The 24,496-nt window shown below is 41.7% G+C and overlaps 1 protein-coding gene across 1 annotated transcript in view; it reads right to left on the bottom strand.

Moving 5' to 3' along the window:
* The window catches only part of GXYLT2 (glucoside xylosyltransferase 2), a 97,367-nt gene that overhangs the window by 16,522 nt on the left and 56,349 nt on the right, over positions 1–24,496 (bottom strand). Inside the window, exons 5-6 of the mRNA XM_073901746.1 lie at positions 1,200–1,451; positions 112–235 (exon numbers count right to left, since the gene is read on the bottom strand). Coding sequence (XP_073757847.1) covers positions 112–235; positions 1,200–1,451 — 376 coding nt within the window. The remainder of the gene's footprint in view (positions 1–111; positions 236–1,199; positions 1,452–24,496) is intronic.

The following is a 24,496-nucleotide window of genomic DNA, read 5'->3' as shown; positions in this document are numbered from 1 at the left end:
GGAACCCGGGCACAACCCAGGCTCAGTCAATCGCAGACCAGGCGGGAATGTGCTCTGTGCAGCGTGGTGGGCAGACTCCTACACAAACAGCATTCTCGCAAGAGAGCCTACCTGGATTGAAATAAAAAATAATATTTAATAAATCCTGGTCTCCCCACGTGATGGCATTCTTGTACTTCTGGTACAGAGGGTACAACATGTCCTCCCAAGCCAAGCCTGTTGGAATTATGCTGTTCTGCAAAAGAGAAAACCATCAGAGGGGCTGAGGCAAAGCAAATGCATCCTGTCCCCTGGGAAACAATAGAGAGGAACTGGTTCCCTCAAACCCTCCAGGAATGAAGCAAACAGGGGAGGGGTCCTGCTGGCCTCAAGGCACAGGACAAAGCAAAACTAGAGCTGGAAACTTATAGAGTTTTGCTAGATCAATAACACATGGATCCGGGCTGGACCAGGAACCAGTAAAAGCAACACATTCATAGACTAAATATTCAAACAGCACACAAAGATAAAGTTAAGAAGTAAAAATATTCTTCCTCCATCCTCCTACCATCTCCACCCCCACTTTCCCCAGATATATCCACAGTTAACAATTAGGTATTCTTCTGGAAATTTCTAAATCATAAAAGAGATCATACTTCATGGTACTATGCTTTGTCTCATTTTCACTCTTTCCCTTAATATTTTTTAGATATCAATTTATCTCACTTATAGATTAATTGAATTCTTAATAGGAGGATGAGTTTTTTGTTTTTTGTTTTTTGTTTTTAATTTTTGACTAGTTCTCTACTGATGTTCATTTAGGTTCTTTCCAGTTCTTTACTAGGATAAAAGATGAGGCCACGAGCAGCCTTATCTCTGTGTATGTACATAAATATATCCCGAGGATAATTCCACAGAATTTTCCATGGCTTTTGAAGCTTTGGGTATACACAGAGTTCAAACATTATAGAATTCAGAAATGCAACATAACATTCCTGAACAGCAACTCTGCTGAAGCTTTTTAAATTCCATAACCACCGGGACTTTTCCTGAACAAATATTTCATAACTTTCCAAATATTTTCCTCTTCCCTGGCCCCTTCCATCCTCACCAACAAGCCACCTACTTCCAAAATCAATACACTGACAATCTAGGAACATCACTGTTGAAATGACTAAAACTCCCAATTTTTAAACATGTAATATAAAGTATTTCCTTACCTTAAACTGGGCACTTCTTATGCGAGTTAAATTCATCAGCATGACTCCTGAATTAACTCCCGCAGAGCCATAGAAAGGGTGCCGAGCAAAGCGGCTGTACCAGCCAATCTTGGGGATTTCATGCTCAGGGGCCATGGCGGCAAGCTGCGTGGCATTAAAATGCCTCAGAAGCTTCCAGATGTCATCAACGGGTCTCAGAAAGAGAACGTCGGTGTCCACGTAGAGAAGTGAATCCACATCCTTTAAAATCACCTTTGTGTGTTTGGGGGAAGGAGGGAAAATAAAAACAATATAAACAAAATAAAAACAAATCAGAAACAAAGGAAGAGGCCTGATATGTCAACAGCGCCACCAATTTCATTGGTCAATGCTGAATTCTAGAAAGGGTACCACGCTCTTAGCTTCCATTCCTCCGGTCTCCTTTGACTTCAGGGATAAATATCAATCGAGGGGTAGAGACTCAAAAGAAAATAAATCTTAATTCAGGATGGTTCAATTCCAGGACCCTAGACTATATTTGGTAAGGGCTGAACTTTTCAAAGGAATGACAACATCAGCTCATGGACTGAGGCCCTCTCTTCTTCTTTCATTCTCCAATGAAGCCATCTGTCTTTCCCTCTTAGTTTTCTCTTGGAACAGGGGTGTGTGGCATTAGACAACTTGAAGTGGACAATCTCTAGACCAGCTCATGCCAGGCTTTGGGGTAAGTACTCTGTCTCTGGATCTATTTCTTTTAGTGTTGATGGGTATGACCGCATCTTTTTGAAATGACGTTTTCAGCTAAGATTTTGTCTTGGGAATAGATGAAACAAATCATTGGTCAGCTTTGTTTGTATATCAGAATTGGCAAACTTTTTCTCTAAAGGGCCAGACAGTAAATCTTTCAGGGTCTGTTGCAACAATATAAGTCTGCCATTGTAGCACAGAAGTTACAACAATGCATAAAAGAACGGCACAACTGTGTTTCAATAAAACTTTATTTAGGAACACCAAAATCTGCATTTCTCATAATTTTCAGATGCTACAAAATCTTTAGATTCCTTTGAAATGTAAAAGCCATTCTTGGTTCGTGGGCTGTGATTTTTAACATCCGTTACAGTTCATTTAAGCCAGCCACCTAAAGCAAATGAGTTCTTCTGTCCTAACTGCTTAGCTTACCAGAGTTTTGCCTTGGGGTTTGAGACTTCAGTCTTAGGTAGTGATAGTGTTATTTGCCTTGTTTTGCCTTTAGTCCCGAAATTTAGTGGTCGCTTAATTAAGAAAGGATTTGAATTTTCCTGGATTCCTGGCCTAACATCATCCTAACACCATAACAACACTCACAATGGGCTGCGTGTCTGTGTCTTTTAAAAATTCACATGTTGAAGTCCTAACCTCCAGTGTGATGGTATTTGTAGATGGGGTCTGTGGGAGGTAATTAAGGTTCAACTAGGTCATGAGAGTGGGGCCTTCATGAAGGGATGAGTGCCCTTATAAGAAAAGATGCCAGAGAACTTGCTGTCTGTCTCTATCATGTGAGAAAAAAGTGAGAAGCAGCTGTCTCAAGCCAGGAAGAGGTACTTCACCAGAACCCAACCATGTTGGCACCCTGATCTCAGACTTCCAGCCTCCAGAACAGTGAGAAAATAAATTTCTGTGGTTTAAGGCACACAATCTCTGGTATTTTGTTACAGCAAGCTAAGACAATATTCCATTGGAGTCCCCAATATTTAAAAATTGATGAAAATGCACACTGTATGATACAGGTATCATGGAGATTTCAGACTTGAATGATTTCAGAGTTTACATGATCAGCTATAGGATCTAGCTTTCGTTCCTCATCTACTAGAGGAATAGATTTTAGAAACCAGTAAAATGAAATTAAGAATAATGATCGCCTACCATTTTATAAGAGAAGATTATCTTGACATCCATTTTAACAACTTGAAGATCGTAATTTTAGAATTAGGATGAATTCTTCAAATTGAACACACAGACTTAAAAAAAAATCCTCTACCTTATTCTTATTTTTTCTTCTTATTTTCCCAGAGAAACAAAAAATTTGCCACAGAATAGCATCCATCTGCTAATTTTTTTAAAATCACAGTTACAGAGTACTATGGAGGAAAGGCAAACTCTCTACAGAAGTATGAGTAAATGCATGTTATGATACAAATTATGTATCACATGTAAACACAATTATGATTTCTTGCATGCCCAACACCATCCCAAGTACTTAATAGCTGGCCAATTTATTTTACTGGGAAGTAAAACTAAAGCAAAGAAAAGGGTTCTGTCCAAGTTTACATGTCAAATAATGTTAATGATTGCTGGATTTTGGCTAATAAGGTCATAGAAAGATTAAGTCACTTTCTCCAATGTGTTTTCAGGGAAAAGGGAATGTATGATGTTCCAATAAAAAGTGAATTTAGAATTGCAGAATTAGAGAGGAAGAGAAAGCTATCTCAACCTATGTGAAATAGTACAAATTTCTCCTTATGGCTGATTATCAATAAGTCCTGAAGAAAAGCAAACAGTATTAATGTTTTAATCAATTAAGGGTTATGTAGACATCTACCAAAAAGAATCAAGCTTGCTGACTTGATTATTCTAATTTTTTTCTTGGCCCTAAGTCATCAATGTTATTAAAGCTATCATTACTTTCTTCGACAAAATGTTACCACCCCTCAACAAAACAAAAAAGAAGAAAACAAAAGACTCTTCTGACGAAGGTCTGGAAAAAAAACTAAAAAGATCTGAAGAATGGAGATATTCCAACATGAAGGTACACGCAATATGTTTAATCAAGAGAGGAAAAGGCAAAAAAAGTTGTATTGGAAATTTATAAAATCAGAAAAAATTTAAATACGGTAAAATTTTTATTTAACCAATATCCTATTATTTGACACACAAGATTGCTTCCCTTTTTTATTATTATAAACAATACTACAATGGGTATCTTTTAAGGGGACTTCTTTTTTTAAGATTTTATTTATTTATTTGAGAGAGAGAGCAAGAGAGAGAGAAAGAGAGAGAGCACAAGAGCCGGGGGAGGGGCAGAGGGAGAGGGAGAAGCAGACTCCCTGCTGAGCAGGGAGCCTGACGTGGAGCTCAATCTCAGGGCCCTGAGATCACGACCTGAGCCAAAGGCAGACACTTAACCAACTGAGTCACCCAGGTGCCCCTTTAGGGAGATTTCCAAGCATATAATATGACATTTCTTTTTCTTTTTAATGTAGTAAACATTCACGTAGTTAAAAATGAAAATATATTAAAGTAAATTTATTGGCAATTTTTTCTTCCTTGCGATTTTGTCACCAAATCCCATTCTTAGAAGTAACTGATGATACTGGACTGCTCTGTGTTGAGCCAGAGATATATTATAGGTGTAAGAATAAATAGCTATACGCCTACCATCCCCTTTCATGCTACAAATGGTAGCATAGTGTCCACAATATTATCAGCCTGCTTTTTTTTTTTAAATAAAACAACCCTGTAGGAGGACTTTACATATCAGCACATACAGATTTTATTTCTTATTTTTGATGTCTGTGCATTTCATTGCATGGCTCTAGCATAATTTATCTAGTTACACACTGTAGGACATTTAGGTTATTTTCAAGTTTTTGTTACGACAAACAGTGTCACATTGAGAAACCTCATCTCAATTCATTTCAAACACACGTGAGTGTATCTGTAGGATAAATTCATAAAAATATAATTCCTTAGTCAAAGAATACATGCATTTGGACGTCTGATAAGTGTTGCCAAACTACTTCTCTAGAAATGGACCGATTTAGCCTTTGGCCAGCAACAGAAGAGGATGCCTCTTACCCCTTACCTTCGCAGGCATCCTGTTTGGTCACGCTTTTGGGGCTTTGGCCTCCAAGGAGCACACCTCAGAGGGGCTTAGCCTATCAATTCATTTTGGTTTGTATTTTCCTACAAGTCTTGCCCTGGTGGACTGCCTGGGATCCAGCACTGTGGGAGGAGATGATGCCTGTCTGGAAGACAAGTGACAACCATTTAAGGACACTTGAATACCACTGCTGGCCCCCACCAGGGGGCACCCACACAGGCCCCAGATCCAAGGACTCACGGGTGGGAAGCCCCTTTATACACTGTCCTTCTCCAGAGCCTTACCTAATCCCTCCTCTGCTGCTCTGATTCTAGAGTTCTGTTTTCTGGACTAGAACCAAGGGACAAAGAAGAAAAGCTTAGGAATAAATTTTATGGCTACTATTTTTGGAAAGCTTGCATGTCTTCAGTGAAGATGGCAAAGCCAGTCCAACGTACCCTACAGAGTGCAAACCAGGGTCTGTGGGCCTGTGGGTCAAATTCAGCCAAGGAATGGATTTTTAAAAAATTTTTATTACAGACTCTTTTTAACCATCTGAGCCACCCAGGCTCCCCAATACATAGTCTTATTTAAAAATTTGAATTAGTTGCCAACATTTTGTGAAAACTGAAGATTTCTCAGAAATACCTGCATTTCTGTTTAAAAAAAAAAAAAATTGACAGCTCCGGCAAGAACAGCCTGTATCCTACAAGGGAAAAATCTGCTGGTGCTGGTGCTGATGGACAGGCACTCCCGACATCCTCAGTTCATTCATACAATAAACATTTATGGAGGGTCCACTAGGTGCTAGGTGCCACGTGTGACCAGCAGTGACTGAGAAAGACAAAAATCTCTGCCCTCATGAGGGAGTCAGATAACAAATAAGATAAATATATTCATTATAGAGTCTATAAGCAGGTGGAGAATAAAGCAGGGAAACGGACCAGAGGTCCCAGGTAAAGAGGAGTTTGCAATTTTAAATAGGGCTGTGGAGAAGGCGTCGCTCAGAAGGAGGTGAGCAAATGGGAATAAAGCAGGCTGGCACTTTTCCAGAACAGCAGGGGACCAGTGTGGCTGGACCAGGGCCAACGGAGGGAAGAAGAGTTGGGAAGGAGGGCAGAGGGTGTGTGGGGCACTTAAGGGCTTTGCTTGCCCTTGGATGAACTTTGGTTTTTACTCTGAGTGAGATGGGAGCCACTGGGGAGCTTTAAAGGAGGGGTGACACAAGATCTGACTTAGAGGAATGGTCACTGGGGATGCCACACTGAGGACAGACGATTAGGGTGCGCAGGGGAAGCAGGGAGCCCAGTTAGGACAGCATCTTAGTAATTCAGGGGCGTTGTGATGGTGGCTTGGCTCAGGGGCTAACAATCCAGCGAGTGAGAAGTGGTCAAATCCTAAATAGAGTATAAAGATAGGGCTTTCCTGATGGGCTGTAGGCACCACATGAGACAAAGACAAAAGTCAAGAGCAACCCCAAGGATTTTAACCTGAATGAAAGGTACAACAGAGTCACCTCTACCTCAGAGGGTACCTGCTGTTTGTCATTCCTGACTTACCTGTCTGGCCCTCGTGGGTACAGACTGGCATTTGGAACCCCTGAAGCCTAGCTCCTTCCCTCCCTCCCTCGGCATCTGCTTTCCCTGAAATGTCAAGAAGCCCATGGGTGCTCCTGGGAAGGGATACATAATGGGTTTCTGGGGCAATAATCGAACCATCTAGTTCTTGACCACAACGGTGCTTACATAGGTGTGAGCTTGTTAAACTAAGCACATACAGTTTTGGTCGGTAGCTCGTATTTCCAAACAGACACACCATACATAATGGTACATCTCACAGATGTGGGAGTCCTTCAAATCTTGAGTCTGGCATTTGTGAGTTCAATTCCAGGCAGGGTGACCCCTGGCCCTGTGACTTTGGGAAAGTTCCTCCATCTTTCCAGGCCTCTGTTCCCCATTTGTAAAAAGTCGACAGCAATTATCACCACCCCCACCAACACCCTTCTCCCCAGGTTGTCCTAATGATCCAGTGAAATAACACACACAAGGTACTTGGTACAGTGGCTGGTACACAGTCTTCCGTATGTAATGGTGTTGTTACTGTAAGAAGTCTCTGTTTCCCCTTGTAAAGTATCAAGTGTAATTAGTTACCATTGACATCAGTGCCCATAGCACTTCAAAACACGTCAACCACAAAAAGCCTTTCGTATAGTCAGAGTCAAGCAGAGAAGAAGTTTTTGAACCTTCTGATATCATCATAATCTACTTATTATCTTGACTGAAAACAAGTACGTAAGGCTTTTTTTACTCTTTACCTGAAAAAACAAAAGACCAGGGCGGGGTGGGGGGAAAAAAACCTCACTCTTTCTATAACATTATGTCTCTGGAGGTTAATTCTGCAGCAATTATGGCTGGTATTAATTTGAAGAGGATCATTTGGCCATGTGATAATGGGAAGAGGAATATTTACCGAAAGGATATACAACTAGCCATTCTAATTCCCTTATGGAAATCAGTCAACACCAGAAATGAGGCCTTTGTTTTCTTAGGAAAGCGGGGGCAGAAATGCGCCACATGATAGCTATTTGTATGAGACCCGGCCGGCTGTAATGGGCGTTGCCGTCCCTGCTCCATTCACTGCCCCAACCTGGGCGGCTGTCCCCAGGGCTCAGTGAGGACTGGAGGCTGGCTACAGGCAGCAAGATGATCAGGGGCTCATGGGCTCACCTTCAAGTTTGTTCTGCCCCAACTCTGTCCTCTGACAGTACAGCTTAGTGGTTAAAAGGTCTGGGTTTGAAATCGAATTTCAGTAGCCCCCCCAATCCACGAAGGATATGTTCCCAGACCCCCAGTGGATGCCTGAGACCGTGGAAGGTCCCAAACCCCCCATACATACTGTGTTTTCTCCTATACATATATGCCTAGGATGAAGTTTAATTTCTAAATTAGGCACAGTATGGGATTAACAACAATAATAAAATGGGACAACTGCTCCAATGTACTGTAATAAAAGTTATGTGACGGCTGTCTCCCTCAAAGATATCTTATTGCACTGTCCTCGCCCTTCTTCTTGTGATGACGTGAGATGATAAAATGCCTGGGTGATGACACGGAGTGATGCGAGTGGCGTGGGCACTGTGACGTGACGTCAGGCTACCAATGACCTTCTGACCGGACGTGGGAAGGAAGATCATCTGCTTCCGGGCTGCAGTGGCCTGGAAGGAACTGACACTGTGCAAAGTGAAATGCAGATGGGGGAGGGGAACCACTGTATGTGTGTTCAAATTCCGTTTGCACTATGAACTGTGTGGTTGTGGGCAAGCGACTTACGCCTTTGAAGCCTCAGTTGCTCACCCTGTAAGTGGCGCAGGCACCCACTTCACGGCGCTGCTGGGATGATGAAATGAGACCGTGCGTGCCAAGCCCCTGGCAAACACCCAGCAAGCCCTCGGTTGATGTGCCACGGTCTTATCATCATCCCGTTCCACGAGGCCTGGGATACTGGATTCCCACCCGGGGGAACAAGGACCTGGCTATAGCGGTAGAGGCAATTGTAGGAGTAGTAGTGACATTCTAGAATGAGGCATAGTCTCTGGTCTCCAAGAGGTCTAATGGGGGAGGCAGAAAAGAAGCAAAGCAAAGTGAGGTGTGCGGGATGACGGGGTAGGACGGCACACAGCAGAGCGCCTGAACCAGTCTGCAGGGAAAGCAGGGAAGACTTTCCAGAGGAAGCAACATCTAAGCTGAGCGATTCGTGAACGGCAGGGCAAAGAGTACTGAAGATCAATGGAACAGCATGTGCAAAGGTCTACACCCAAGAGAGAGCATGGTGCAGGATGGGATGGCAAGGTGCCCGATGGGGCTGGAGCGGACAGTGGGAGAGCCAGCTGCTGGTGATTAGGCAGACTGGGCAGGGCCCAAACAGGAGCCAACACATTTGAACTGGATCCTGAGAGCAAAGGGGAGATGTCAAAGGATGTGAATCAGAAAGCCCAAGGTCAGATGCTTCTTCTCTTACTCACATTGCCCACATCTAACCATAAAAGAGTCCCATCAGCTTCTCCTCCAAATACATGTGAATCTGCCCTTTTCTCTCCCTCTCCACTGCCTTCCCTGAGTCCAAGGCATTATTACAGCTCCCCTGGAGGTTTGGACAGGCCAGTTCACTGGTCTCACTGCGTCCATACTGACTCCCCTCCAAGATATTCCTCACAGACCAGCCAGAGGGATATTTATTCTTTGACCCATGGGGTATTTACAAGTGTGTGGTTTGATTTCCAAATATTTGGGATTTTCCAGATTTTCTTTTTGTTATTCATTTCTAATTGAATCCTCTTATAGTCAGGGAGCACACTCTACATGATTTCAATCCTCTCAAATTTGTGGTTCAGCATGTGGTCTATCTTGGTGAATGTCCCCTGAACCTATGAAAAGAATGTTTATTCTACAGTTGTTGGGTGGAGTAGTCTATAAATTCTAGAGCTGTCAATTAGGTCACTTGGCTGGTAATGTCATCAAGGACTTCCATGTCTGTATTGATTTTCTGTTTGTTTATTATGACCACAGGAGCTCCGTGGAGTTTTATCTCCAGACACTAAAAGGGTGGGGGACAATTGTGAAATTACTGCAAATTCACTTACAACAACAGATAGGATTAAGTTCCAATAGTTTATTTTTGCTTTTGTTTTCCTTGCCTCAGGAGACATATCTAGCAAGGAGGTGCTATGGCCGATGTCAAAGAGGTTACTGCCTGTGTTCTTCTCTAGGATTTTTATGGTTTCAGGTCTCACATTTAGGTCTTTAATCCATTTTGAATTTATTTTTGTGTATGGTCGAAGAAAGTGGTCCAGTTTCACCCTACGGTCCAGAAATTGCGCTACTAGGTATTTACCGAAAAATACAAAAATACTAATCCAAAGGGATACATGCACCCTGATGTTTACAGCATGTTATTTACAATAGCCACATTAGGGAAACAGCTCAAATGTCCATCAACTGATGAATGGATAAAGAGGAAGTAGTATATATACAATGGAATATCATTCAGCCATAAAAATCTTGCCATTTGCAATGACATGAATGGAGCTAGAGAGTATTACGCTAAGTGAAATAAATTAGAGAAAGACAAATACCATATTATTTCACTCATATGTGGGACTTAAGAAACAAAACAAATGATTATAGGGAAAAAAAAGAGAGAGGCAAACCGAGAAACAGACTCTTAACTATAGAAAACAAACTGATGGTTACCAGAGGGGAGTTGGGTGGGGGCATGGGGGAAACAGGAGATGGGGATTAAGCAGCACACTTGGTGTGATGAGCACTGGGTGATGTATGAAGTGTTGAGTCACTATATTGTACACCTGAAACTAAATTACACTGTATGTAAACTGACTGGAATTTAAATAAAAACTAAAACAAAACAAAAAACCCAGATGTGATTTGGTGACCATCACTCATTTTCACATTAATCATAGTCAATTATCAAAAGGTCAGTGTTGAAGTCTCCAACTCAGATTGTGGACTTGTCTATTTGTCTAAGTATGTTTTTTGCCTTGTAGATTTGGAAGCTCGTTATTAGATGCATACTCATTTAGGTTGGTTACATCTTCCTGACAGCTTGATCCTTATATGGTTATGAAATATTCAGGAGACTGTTTAAAAAAAAAAACCTACATTAGAAGATGCCACTTTTGGGATGCCTGGGTGGCTCAGTCATTAAGCGTCTACTTCGGCTCAGGTCATGATCCCAGGGTCCTGGGATTGAGCCCCACATTGGGCTCCCTGCTCCGCGGGAAGCCTGCTTCTCCCTCTCCTACTCCCCCTGCTTGTGTTTCCTCTCTCGCTGTGTCTCTCTCTGTCAAATAAATAAATAAAATCTTAAAAAAAAAAAAAAAGAAGATGCCACTTTCATTCTTAAACCTCTTCAAGACTTGTCACTGCACTTGAAATAGTCACACACATACCATGGCCCATAAAAGTCTCTGCAGGATGGACATGCTCTGCCCACCTCTTCCACCTCATCTTCTATCAATGGCATTCTTTCACCTCCCAGCCTAATCTAAGGATTTTCTGGCTTCAGGACTTTTCCTTATCATATCACTCTGTTAGTGTCAAAGCCAGGAGAGGCTGGGGAGCAGAATAACGTTACCGAGGCAATAAGCTCTTGATTCTGTTCCTACACATGGCCAGGGTCCTCTTGGTCAGAGATGCTCTTAAGTCTGCTGAGATAGCCACTAACATATAAATCTCTTTCAGAAGGAAAATAAGTTGAAATTATGGATTTATTTATCAAGGAATCATTTTTTGGAATGTTCTCTCATTTCACTGAGTTCATGACATTTGAGGCAAAGGAGATAAGGTTTCCAAATGTGCTTAAAAAGAGTATCTTTATAGGGGCACCTGGGTGGCTCAGTTGGTTAAGCATCTGCCTTGGGCTCAGGTCATGATCTCTGGGTCCTGGGATCAAGTCCTGCATCGGGCTCCCTGCTCAGCGGGGAGTCTACTTCTCCCTCTAGCCCTCCCCCCTGCTTGTGCTCTCTCTCTCTGTCTGACAAATAAATAAAATCTTAAAAAAAAAAAGAACATCTTTATTGACTCTGAAATACAGGCACAGCCTCTGATGCTTTAGTCAGTTTCAAGGTTTTTGAGCTATTGTTTTATTTTTATTTTTTAAAAAGATTTATTTACTTTAGAGCGGGGAGGGGTAGAGGGAGAGAGAGAGAGATCCTCAAGTAGACTCCCTGCTGAGGGCAGAGCCCGACTCAACTGGGGGCCTGATCCCAGGACCCCTGAGCCGAAATCAAGAGTCAGACACTCAAACGACTGAGCTATCCAGGTGCCCCTGTGAGCTACTGTTTTAGATAACTACCTAAAGAATCAAAACTATGATTAGTGTGAAAATGGATGATGTTCCCAAATTGTACCTGCTGATGTAAATGACTTCTCAGTAATTTAATGTTTCTCCCCTCTTTATGAGTCTGTCCATTAAGCTCCATGGAGCTTCTGTAATTTATGATAAGCACCTTCCCTGTGCTGTTAGTGAAGGGCTCCCAAAGGCTTCCCATCATGTGGGTGTTCTGGAACACCCAGCTCGGACTTATCCTTTAGATCTGAGCTCCGACGTTACCTCCTCAGTAAGGTTTCCTGGAGGGAGTAATCCCCCCACCCCTTCCCAGTCTCCTCATCGCAAAACCCTACTTCCTTCTTTCCACCACTTCTTATACCAGTGGCTTTTGTTGAATTATTTTCTCATTTATTCTTGCCTCCTTAGTGAGAATAGAAGCTCTGTGAGGGCAGAGATGCTGTGTAGACTCTAGTTAACTTCTGAAGTCCATGCGCCTAGCACAATGCCTGGCATAGAGATTAGGCATCCACTAAATATTTACATAAACTAAGAAATTCAACTGCTGAGCTGTCTCAGAACCACTCTAAAACTTTAAATATGCTTTAAGGCTGATGGTAGATGAGGATAGGTCCTGAGAAATGAGATGGTCTGTGAACAAATGAAGTATAGAGACTCAAGTTCCTGAAGAGAAAACCAACATACACCGCCCACACCAATGAATGTCCTTTGTTTGTGCGTCCAATACATCTCCCTCCTCTGTTGATGGGATAGCTAGATGCTAAGTATCTAATTCCATTTCCTTAACTCTCAAGCAGCTCTAAAAGGCCCTGACAACTGAAGGAAAAAAAAAGGAACCAGAGGAGGAAAGGCAGAACAGAAGCAAAGACAAAGAAGCCATTCAGATCCAAGCAGAACTGAACTCCAGAGAGGGACCCTTTGGAAAATGACATCAACGATAATCAGAAGAAGACAAAAAATATTTAAAGAGGGTTAAAGGAGGAGGTGGAAACCGAGAGGAGGAAAGGACAGGGTTTCAAGAAGAAGAGAAGAATAAACACTTTCTTGTTTTTGCCAGGTGAAGACATCATGTATATGGGGAAGAAAAAAAATATATATATAACATATATATATTGCTTATAACTAAAATAGCCACAATCCATCTACACAGAATCAGCAAGACACAGTGTGCATCTATAGTAAATGGGATTATGAATAAAGAAATGGTGCTCCCATGGAAAGGCACAAGAAATACAGGCATTATTTCATTGTAGGGAGACAAAGGGTTCTGGAGATGGATGGTGGTGATGCTTGCACAAGAGTGTGAATGTTCATGGTGCCACAGCACTATACACTTAAACATGGTTCAAATGGTTGAAACCATTTATACTGTATATAGTTTATAATAAAAATGGGGAAAAAGGAAACACAGGCACCATTATTACATTTTTTCAATTGAAGTTTGCTTTATACAATGAGCTTCGTGATATTACTTAACCTATTTCTACCTTTGTGAATTTTCAGTTAAGCCAAATGTATCTGCAGAGTTTTTCCAAGATCATCTTTCAGTTCCACAATTTCTATCAAGTCCCTGTCCTTTTTCGTTTCTTTTCTTTTCTTGTTTTGCAATATCAGTCCTACAGCACACTCAGAGGGGGTATAGCTCCGTGGTAGAGCATTTGACTGCAGTCCTACAGCACACTCTTCTGCAGGCAAGATGTCTATCAAAGCTGACCAAGAGGACACATTGGCCAAGAAAGGAGCAGGGGAAGCCTCCCTTCTGATACTTGCCTTCTTCTCTAACAGAGAGAGAGCCCTCACCCGGGGTGCAGAGTCTGGGAAAACGTTTGGGTGACCCCTGCCCCTTGTCATTCTACAGAAAATTCAATTGGATGGAATAGAGCTTCTACGGTTATCTGGACTTTCTGCTCTGGGACCAAAATTCCAAAGCCTCCAAACCAAAAATAGAAAGGAAAGGAAATTCTACATATCAACATAAATCTGCAATCTGGTAAAAACAAGTACCCTTTCCTCCACCATTCCTTCCTTCTCCTTTTGAAAAAACGCACACTGGACCTATATTGAAACAGGCTATTACAGACACAATAATTATTGAGGAAAGAGAAAAAGCTGAATAATAATGAACATTTCTACCAATGTCTGGGTAATCTGAGACATCCTCTAGTAAACAGAGGTGGAAATCTGAAAAATGCAAAACTGATCAGAAGAGGTTATAGCCCAAGACCCGTGTAAACAATAATCCCATAAAATAATTAGGTAAATAAGATACTATTCTGATGAAGTAACTATAATAATTATAACCACTCATATAGCACTTATTATGTGTTACTGTTCCGCTAGCTCTCCCATGTTAAATCATTTAATCCTTACAACAACCTAATGAGCCAGTACTATTATCCCCATTTTACAGATGAGGAAACTGAGACACAGAGGTTAAGTTACTTGCCCAAGGCCACAAAACTATATGAATATTCAATCAGCAGACATTTCTGCCAATAAAGTAATTTACAAATGTGAAGGAATAATAATCCCTTTGTTTACTCAGTACCTGTTGTATGTTAAGCCTCATTCTGGGCATTTCATATACATTGATGCTAGTGCCTCAACAACCTTGCTAGGGTGGTAATATTATCCCCATCTAACAGATGAGCTGAAATGGCATACCTAAGGTCACCACGAAAAAATGGGAGCACATGGGAGAAACCAGAATTCTGTGACACCAAGGCTCATGCTGATTTTCACCTAACGCTAACTGGACATGTTCACAACATGAACGATGGATGTGGTCAGTCAGAGAGTAGTTGTTCTTAAACCTCTGTGTACCTGACAATCATCTAAGAAGTTTGTTTAAAAAGATTCCCAGGCCCTACCCCCAAACTCTGAATTATTAGGTCTGGCATAGGCCCCTAGAACCTGCATATATGTATGTATGTATGTATGTGTTTTCAAATGTTTTGTTTTGAGACCATTTTAGACTTTCAGAAGAGTTATGAAAAGAGTCCAGAGAGCTCCCAGGTACTCTATACTGAGCTTCCCCCTGTGTTAACATCTGACATACCCACCGAGTCTTTGTCAAAACAAAGAAATTAACCTTGTACAACACTAATAACTGACCTATAGAATTGACTCTGATTTTAGCAGCTTTTCCACTAATTTCCTTTTTTGGTCCAAAATCCAATCGAGGATTCCACACTGCAATGAGTTGTTATGTCTTCCTAGTCTCCTCTACTGGGTGACAATTCCTCAGTCTTTCCTTGGCTTTTCACAATCTTGACACCTTTGAAGAGTACTGGTCAGTTACTCAGTAAGAGTCACTCAATCTGCTGTCTGGTATTTTCTCATGATTAGACTGAGGTTATGCACGGCTGGGAAGAATACAGCAGAGGTGAAGTACCCTCCTCAGTGTATCATATCTAGGCGTACACGATGCTGACACGTATTACTAGTGATGTGAACCTGGATCACTTGGCTCTGCCTGCTGTCTGCCAATATTCCCCACAATAAACATATTATTTTCTCCTTCATAATTGCCAAATGTCCTGCTTCTGGTTAAACATTTACCCCCTACTTTTAGCATTTGTTGGTAGATCTTACCTGCAGTCATTAGTACGATGGTGTTCTAAGGGTCATTTTCTATTTCCCTCATACTTTCTACAAGTATTCATTGGAAATCTTCCATAGGAAAGAGTTTTTTCTCCCCACTCATTTATCCTTTCTGTTATTTATTTGTATTAGTATGGGCTTATGGAAAATTATTTTATTTGGGGGGTTATAATTCAATACTTCATGATTTATTTTGTTGCCCAAGCTGTTCCAACTCTGGTCATATGGAGCTCTGTCAGATTGGTTCCTAAGCCCTTTCAATTTGACCCCTCTCCATTCATTCATTCATTCATTCTTTTTATTTTAGCACATCGTTAATTTCCAGCACCAAATACATTCTGCTTCTAGCCTCTTTCAGTGGATAGAGCTAGGAAATACATGTATGTATACTAACAAATCCATACACATATATCTATAATTATCTATCATCTCTCTCTCTCTCTCTATCTCTATCTATCTATCCATCTATCCATCTATTTATCTATTTAAAAATAGGAGTCCACATGGATACCTGATCTCAGGAGCCTGTGTGTGTTTGAGAAATAATTTATTTAAAGGTAAAGAGAATTCTGAGCTTAGATGATTAGGGTGTTGGGCTGAGATTTAAAGAACTGGGTATGGTTTTCATAAGTGAGGCTAGAGATGGCGGAGTGAAGTGCCCAGGGAATCGTCCCCAGGGTACAGTATGGAGGAGGATAACATGTACAGCATCTCAGGACAGTGGCAGAGCAGCCTGGCTGGAGTGGTAAATCATGATTTGGAAAAATGCTGAAGAACGAACAGGTGAACTCAGTTGGAATGTGTAGGGCCCTGAATAAAAGGCTGAGGGCTTGGACTTGATCCTACATGGGAAGAGAGACTCTGGGAAGGTTCTGAGCTCAGAATTCACATGCTGAGAGTAGCATTCAAAACCCAAAACTCCGGGAGTGACATGCAGGAGGGAAGGGACACAGATGGCGGGGAGCTGAGTAAAGAGGGCGATACAATCCTCCTGTTCTCTGTGGCCACTGCTGTGCTTGTCTTTTTGTATTAATGTAAATACAGCCAGACCCAGAACACCTGGTCCAAAAGAGGCCCATACCTTCATGGTGTATCTCTATGTCCTTGCAGATGTGAGCAGAGAGCTTCAATACCTTCTCAAAAGCTTTGATGTTCTTGTCTTCTTCTCTTTCTGACTGGTTCGCCATTTTAAAAAATTCTCCAAACGACACAATGCACGAATGCATGCTTGTGTGTTATAAAAATACAGAGAAGGCAGCAATCTGTGGTGTCAGAAACTCAAGTTGCTCTCTTCCTGTCTATTCTCTGCACCACCAATCCAAGCCCCCACACCCTCTCTCTTTTCATTAGAGTGAACTAATTGGTAACACTTTAGTGAACATCACCCGGATGGTTTCTACACATTTATCAATATGCCTATGTGATTGTAGTACGGCTAGGCATTCAGATCTCAACTCAGTTGTTACTTCGTCAGAGATCCCCTCCCCATCACTCTTTAAACTCATAAATTTCTCCCATAGTTCTTATTACTACCTGAAGTTAATATATAATTAACTTTTTTTTTTCTTGGTCATTCTTCCTTGATTGGGATGTAAGCTCTGTAAGAGCAGGAAATTTGTCTCTCTTGCTCCCAGTCATATTTCCAGGGACAACCACATAGTTGGGGCTCAGTAAACACCATTGAATGAATGGCTGTGTATATGTTTGTGTGCACATATATACACACACAAACATATGTGCTTTTGGACTCTTTAAAATAGCAGTGGAATCATGCTACACATACTTGCTAATTGTCTATTTTGAGGTATTTCCCTTTCATTTTGGATATGCAGAGAACAAAGGACTTCCTGTTCAATGTTGAGTTCTCAAATATGCTATTTGATAATGTTAAAATAGTTTAAGATAGGAGAGACAATCATGAACACTTGGAAAGTATTGTTCCTATGTAGTGCTTTTCCCCCGTTTTTTAAAAAATATATTGGAAATTTGTGCAAAAGTAAATCTCCATTTTTTTTAAAGATTTTTTTTTATTTATTTGACAGAGAGAGACACAGTGAGAGAGGGAACACAAGCAGGGGGAGTGGGAGAGGGAGAAGCAGGCTTCCCCGCGGAGCAGGGAGCCCGATGAGGGGCTCCATCCCAGGACCCTGGGATCATGACCTGAGCCGAAGGCAGACGCTTAACGACTGAGCCACCCAGGCACCCCTCCATTTTTTATTAAACAGTGATCTAAGATTTTAACAGTTTTGAGATTTTAAGGTTGTTCATTAAATTACCAGCTTAAGATAGGGTGGCACAGGAAACGACGAGTGTATCAATTTTTATTTTTGCTTCTATTGTGCCCTCTTGTGGAATTACATGTAACTTACATACTCATTTCTGTGAAGTTTTTTAAAAAAGAGCAGATTGTACCAATGTCATGACTACATTCACACATGGTCCCCATTAACAACCTAGACTCCTCTGATCAGTTTAATCTTTGATCTCCATGCAAACAAGAGTCAGACTGCCTCTGAACTGGGCAAATAAATGATGGCTTTGTTTAGAATGATTCTCCTAAAATTCTGGCTCATCAAACTTGTATTTGGTCTTTGATTTCATCATCTCAGCTGTGTGACCAACTGTTGTATCTGCATGCAGGACGTTTTCCACAGGCCTTGCGTTACTGAAGGTATCTGCTTTCGCTGGTGTATTCTGAGATAATGGCTCTCTCAGATCTTCCATCTGCTTCCATCCCTTTTGGCTTTCTTCCTCCTGTTATCAGGTGTTGCAATCCCAGCCAGCAAGTACACACTATCTTTCTCTGTTGACTGTAGACATCCTGTTAGCCATGGCAACTGTCATTTAGAACAGGCTAGTTTTTTTTGGTCAGATGGTGTCTCACCAGAGGATGCGTTCTCTGCTAGGGAGTTGTTGGAAACGGGATCATTGGGTCACCAGGAATCTTGGCTCTTCACAAGTATTGGAAGTTTTCTAAGAATGTTTTCCCTTTCCTTATATTTGAGAAATCCAACCAACATTTACTAAGTATTTACTGGGTATAAGGCTGGACACTTTTGTAAGCATTGTATCTTCAAATCCTCTCTACTGCCCACTGAAGCACTTGCTAAAGCCCTGGTTATAAGTACGTGCTTCTTTCCTTCCTCCCTTCTTTGGTTCATTCGTTCATTCCTTCTTTCCACCCATCCACCCATTTAAATAGTTTTACAGAGTGCCTTTTGTGAACATGTACCATGTACTACTCTAGGTGCTGGAGATCAAAGATCTTTCTCCTGATAGGGTGCACAATCTAGTGAGAGAAGTAAAAAAATAAAACAAATAAGCACATCATGTAGTATTTTAAGTTCGAAGACAGGATGGGGAAAAGCAAAGTGAGGGTGTAGAGTACAACAAAGCAAAGACATGTGTACTTTTGTTATACCCATTAAGAGTGGAAGAAGGGAAGGTTCAGGGGAGGAGGCATTTTGCAACACTTTGGTAATGTTTTGGTAATGTACAGGAGAAAACTCCAAACTGCAAGAAGTAGAGGGGAATAATTAACCGGCTAATTTCAGTAACCTCATTCGTAGAAAGGATACAGATCAGTACACTCCTCAGAGTTGTGAAGAGTTAATGAAATCATAAACCTAAAGAGCCTAGCATGTGTTAAGTGCAGCAGACATTGCATGGTCTTTCGCCACCTACCATACATTCTTCTTTCAGTGGTCTGTCCTGAAGATATATCTTAAGCCTATTTCTCAAACTATTTTCAACTGCACCTCACAGTAAGAAATGCATTTACATCATGATTCTAGCACACGCATATGTAAATACATAAAACAGAAGCAAAAATTTCAAAAATGGTATTTGCCCTTACTACATCCAATGCATGCTCATTATTCTATTCTACTTTATTTAATTTTTTCAAAATCTGATCATAATCCACGAATTGATTTGAAGAGTTACCAGTAGGTCATTTTCCACAACTTGAGAAATACGAGGGTTGAAGTTAACAAAGGCTTGGTAAACAATTAAATTGTAGATAGATAAACAGAGAGACAGGTGGACGAATTTCCACGTCTCCCACTCCTTTTCCCACTTTCATAGCTAACAACCACTTCCAATTCTTTAAATTGCTTTTTTGGATTTGTACCTTCATGTCGCTAAATAATATGCTAAAATAACAACTTTTCCTCTGACTTTATAGCACTTCTGACACCAAATGTGTCAATTCTCCAACACTGTGCATCAACTGGATGTCCTACAATTCAATTATGACACTAACTACCTGAATTAGTACAGACCCCATAGGGAAAGAGCCCTGTCTGCCAAGACTGCCCCTCACTTTAGATGCCAATCACAGTACTCAGTTCTCAGGTACCCATACTTCTGACTAACTTGGCTACAAGTACATGAGAGTTCCCATGATCTATTCCTCAAGTTGGATGATTTGTTATAATAGCTCAGAGAACTCAGAGAAACACTTATTTTTAAGGGTTTATTATAAAGGATATAATAAAGGATATAGTTGAAGAGGTACAAGGGTGAGGTTCAGAGGGGTCCCGAGCACAGGGGCTTCCATCCTCACAAAGCATGGGCTGTACCACCATCCTGGCACACGGATGGATATGTTCACCAATCTGGTATCTCTTCAAACCCCATACTTTACAGATTTTTATGGAGGCTTCATCACATGGGCGTGATAGTTTATTAAATCAATCTCTAATCTCCCTCTCCCTTCCCAGAAGATGGAGAGTAGTCTTGAAAGTTTCAAGCTTCTAATCATGCCTTGGCCTTTCTGATGACCAGCCCCCAACCAGAAGCGCACCAAGAGTTACCTCATTGGAACAAAAACCACTCATATCACCCAGGGAATTCCAAGGGATTTAGAAACTGTATATAAGATACTCCTATCACACCAATCGCTCAGGAAATTACAAGATTTTTTAGGACCTGTGTTAGGAAGAAGGTCAAACACCAAATACTAGAATAAAATATATTCCTAGCACCTGTATCACTCAGAAAATCCACAAGAGTTTTAGGAGTTATGTGTCAAAAACCAGGGGCAGAGCCCAAATATGTATTTCTTATTATGTCACACATGCCTTGTCTGGGAACTTTCTACCCTGGAAGATAATTTAGCTCCCTTTCACACAAACTCCTCACCCCGCCATGCTTCTCAGATACATACTTCTCATCCCCCCAAAGAGCATATCAGAATACTGATTGGATCAATATACAATGTTATCTTATGATGGCCAAGTAAACACTATTTCTAATCAAGCCATGGAGTGAATGAACCACAATACTTTACCTTTCTGAACAATTCTATTTTCCCTGGAATTAAGACTTGTCTTTTTCGCTGTTAACATTTTGCTTGGTTTTATACATATTTAGCAAAGTTTATTCCACAGATCCCTGACTGGCTTCGATCAGGATGCTGTGCGGCTGTCACCTTCTTTGCCTGGAGATTTCTTTTATGTCTATTTGTGGGATTCTTTGCTCCCAGGGTCCCACGTCTTCCTCTTTCTTGGTGTATACCTTCATTCTGGTGGAGCAGTCTATCAGCAGCTCCCTGAGAGAAGACTCAGAAGAGGTGAATATTTTAAAACTGTGCACATCTACAAATGTCTTGATTCTACCCATATGATTGATTTGTAGTTTGGCTGGGTGTGGAATTTTAGGTTGGAAATGATAATGCTCTGAATTTTAAAGGAATTGCTCCAATATTTTAGCAATTCCACTACTGCTATTGAGAAATCTGGAGCCCTTCTGATTTCTGATCCTTTGGATGTGAACCTTCCCCCTCTTATTGGCACCTAATATGATCCTTTCTCCCTATTGTTCTCAAAGTTCAAGTCCTTTCTTCCATTTGATCTAGCCTGCTGTTGAATCCCTTGAATTTTTCACGCAGTTACTGTATTCTTCAGGTCTTTGATTTCTGTTTGGTACTTTCTTACATTTTCTATCTTTTTGTTGAAATTCTCACTTTGTCAATGCATGGTTCTCTGACTTTGGTGAGCATCTTTATTGCTGTTATCTTTTTAGTCAGGTAAATCACTTATCTCCATTTCATTAGGTTCTGTTTCCGGAGTTTTATCCTGTTCTTTTATTTGGAACATATTCCTCAATTCCTTCATTTTATTTGACACTCTGTGTTGGTTTCTGTGCTTTAGATAAAACAGCCACCTCTCCCAGTCTTGACAGAGTGGTCTTGTATAGGAGATGAAGCTTTTTAATCAATCTCAAACTAAGCTGTGCCTAAAACCTTTGTGATGATTCAGGCCACCTTCTTTGTTCTTAGTGGTTCCCAGTAGTTGACAGTGTGCTAAGACCCATTTCGATGTAGGTGGTATGGGTATTTTCTTGCTTGCCAAATATGTAGGAATCACTCAGCTAGTTTCTAAATTTCTTTCAGAGGGAATTGTTCCATGTGTAGCAGTAGACTCAGTGTGTCCATGAGAGGAGACGAGTTCAGGAGGTTCCTATGTTGCCATCTTGGCCTAGAACCCTGAAAGTTGAAGCCAATCTACCTGATGTTGTGTGTCTTTTTTCCCCCCATTTAATGTGATTGTCTTTTGATGGGTTCCCTCAATCTGGAAATCTGTATCTTCTTGTTCTGAGAAATTTTCTTGAATTATTTTCAAGGCTGATTCTGACCCTTTGTGTTCTCTGTTCTCTCTTTTCAGAATTACTATTGTTCAGATGTTGAATCTGTCCTCTGTCTATTCGTTTCACTATTCCTCATCTCATTGTTTTTTATTATTACTCAGAACAATTTCCTCAACTTTTTCTGCAGTTTTTCGGTTGAGTTTCTCATTTCTGCTACCACATTTTGAATTTATAAACACTTTGGTTTCAGTCTCGAAAGGTTTCATTTTTTTTTTTGTAGAATCCTATGCTTTTTCATGTAATATCTCCTTTTATTTCTCGGAAGATACTGATAACAATTTCTTTAGAAGTTGTATTTATCCTGCATAGATTATTTGCTCTAAGTGGATGTTTTTTCTTTGTTTTGACCTCTGTCTTTCCTGTTAGAGGGTTTCTTTAAATGTCTAGTGATTTCTGGATTTCCATTAGTACTTAAGGATCACTTGAAAGCATATAGAGGGGACTTGTCAGCTGTGTGCTTCGGTGTAGAAAGTGCTGGCTGTGCCGCCTTGAGGGGGAATCCCCCGATGTCAGTGTCCTTAAATCCCCACAGATATTTCTTTCAAATCCCTGCCTAAAAGGCATAATTTTCCTTGCAAGGTTCTGGGAACTATGTGAGAGTAAAGGGTCTGGAGTCTTAAGATTCATAAGTAAGGTTTTTTTAAAGATTTATTTATTCATTTTAGAGAGATAGAGCACGAACTCAAGTTGGGGGAGGGGCAGACGGAGAGGGAGAGGAGTGAGTGTCAAGCAGATGCCACGCTAAGCATGGAGCCCAACATGGGGCTGGATCCCATAACTTCGAGATCATGACCTGAGCCAAAATCAAGAGTCGGATGCCCAACGGACTGAACCACCCAGGCGTCCCCATATGTAAGTTTTTGATTGAACCTCATGTTTCAATATATTGCCCTTAGTTGTGCCTTGATTTCCCTAGTCCAGAGATATTGTTTTACCTTCTCTAGAAACAAAACCTCCAGTCTTTTGCCCAGGGTAAGAATGAAGCAGAATCCCAGTTACGTGGTATAAAATAGGCAACCTGGGAGTCTAACTGCTCCTTAAATAGACTTGAATCAAACCCCATGATTTTAGGTTCATCTTTACTGTCACTTCCAAACATAGCTGGTGCCACCAAATCATTGGCCTTTTGGAGGTTGTGTCATGTAACTCAATTACTTCTGGGCTTTCCTCACTGCTGGTTAAAGATACAGATCTCTCAAGTGAGCTAAGTTGGTTACTACCATTCAAAATATATTTTGAGGGGAGGAGCAAGATGGCAGAGGAGTAGGAGACCTAAATTTCGTCTGGTCCCAGGAATTCAGCTGGATAGGGATCAAACCATTCTCAACACCTACGAACTCAACAGGAGATCAAAGAAAAGAATAGCAGCAACTGTCTGAAAAAGAAAAGCAACAACTTTCTGGAAGGTAGGACGTGCGGAGAAGTGAATCCGAGGTGATATTCGGGAGGATAGACCGTGGGGGAGGGGGCCTCCATCAGACACTTCTGGCAAGTGACAGAGCCGCGGAGCACAAAATCGGAACTTTTAGAAGTCGGCTCTGCTGAGGGACGTCGCTCCAGTGCCTAAGCCGGTGGTGGAACCCTCACAGGACAGTGTGGTCTCAGGACCCTTGGGGTCACAGAAAGACCGGGGGTGCCTGAGTGCGGCAGAGCTCCCAGGTATCAGAGCGGGGAAGCCGGCTGCAGAGACGGAGCCGAGGCACGGGCTCTCAGCTCGGGGTTGCCATAGACAGTGATCCACAGCACAGTTGGGCCACTGCTCTTCCAGCAGGGACCCAACAAGCGGCAGGTCCGGGGAGACTCCCCTTCCTCCCCAGGGGGGAGTGGCGCGGGAGTGCACTGCAGGGATCTGCTGGGTTTGGAGACTCCACACCAAGTCGTGTGCCAGAGATAGCAACATTCGGTCACAGGCCGGGTGAGCACGGAGTGCAGCCGGAGACCGGGGAGACGGGAGTGACTGACTGCCTTTCTCTGGGGGCGCACTGAGGAGCAGAGCCCCGAGTTCTCGGCTCCTCCGGGCGGAGATTGGGAGGCCGCCATTTTCACTCTCGTCCTCCAAAGCCAAATGGAAAGTTTGTAGGGAACAAAAGCTACTGAGAGCAAACCGGAGCAGATGACTTAGCTCAGACCAGCGAGGGCAGGGCAATTCTGCCTCCAGCAAAGACATTTGGGAACCACGGCAACAGGCCCCTCCCCTAGAAGATCAGCAAGAACAGCCAGCCAAGACCAAGTTTACCCATCAACGAGAATGGCAGAACTCCAGCGCTAGGGGAATACAGCACATAGAATTCATGGCTTTTTTACCATGATTCTTTAGTCCTTCAAAGTTATTTATTTATTTTTTAGCTTTCTTTTTTTTTTT

Source organism: Callorhinus ursinus, unplaced genomic scaffold, assembly GCF_003265705.2.
Source record: "Callorhinus ursinus isolate GAN/ISIS: 27379988/994484 unplaced genomic scaffold, GSC_fseal_2.0 scaffold15, whole genome shotgun sequence".
Classification (NCBI taxonomy): Eukaryota; Metazoa; Chordata; class Mammalia; order Carnivora; family Otariidae; genus Callorhinus; species Callorhinus ursinus.
Note: the sequence above shows the minus strand (reverse complement) of the source record. Positions and strands in the feature narration are given on the sequence as shown.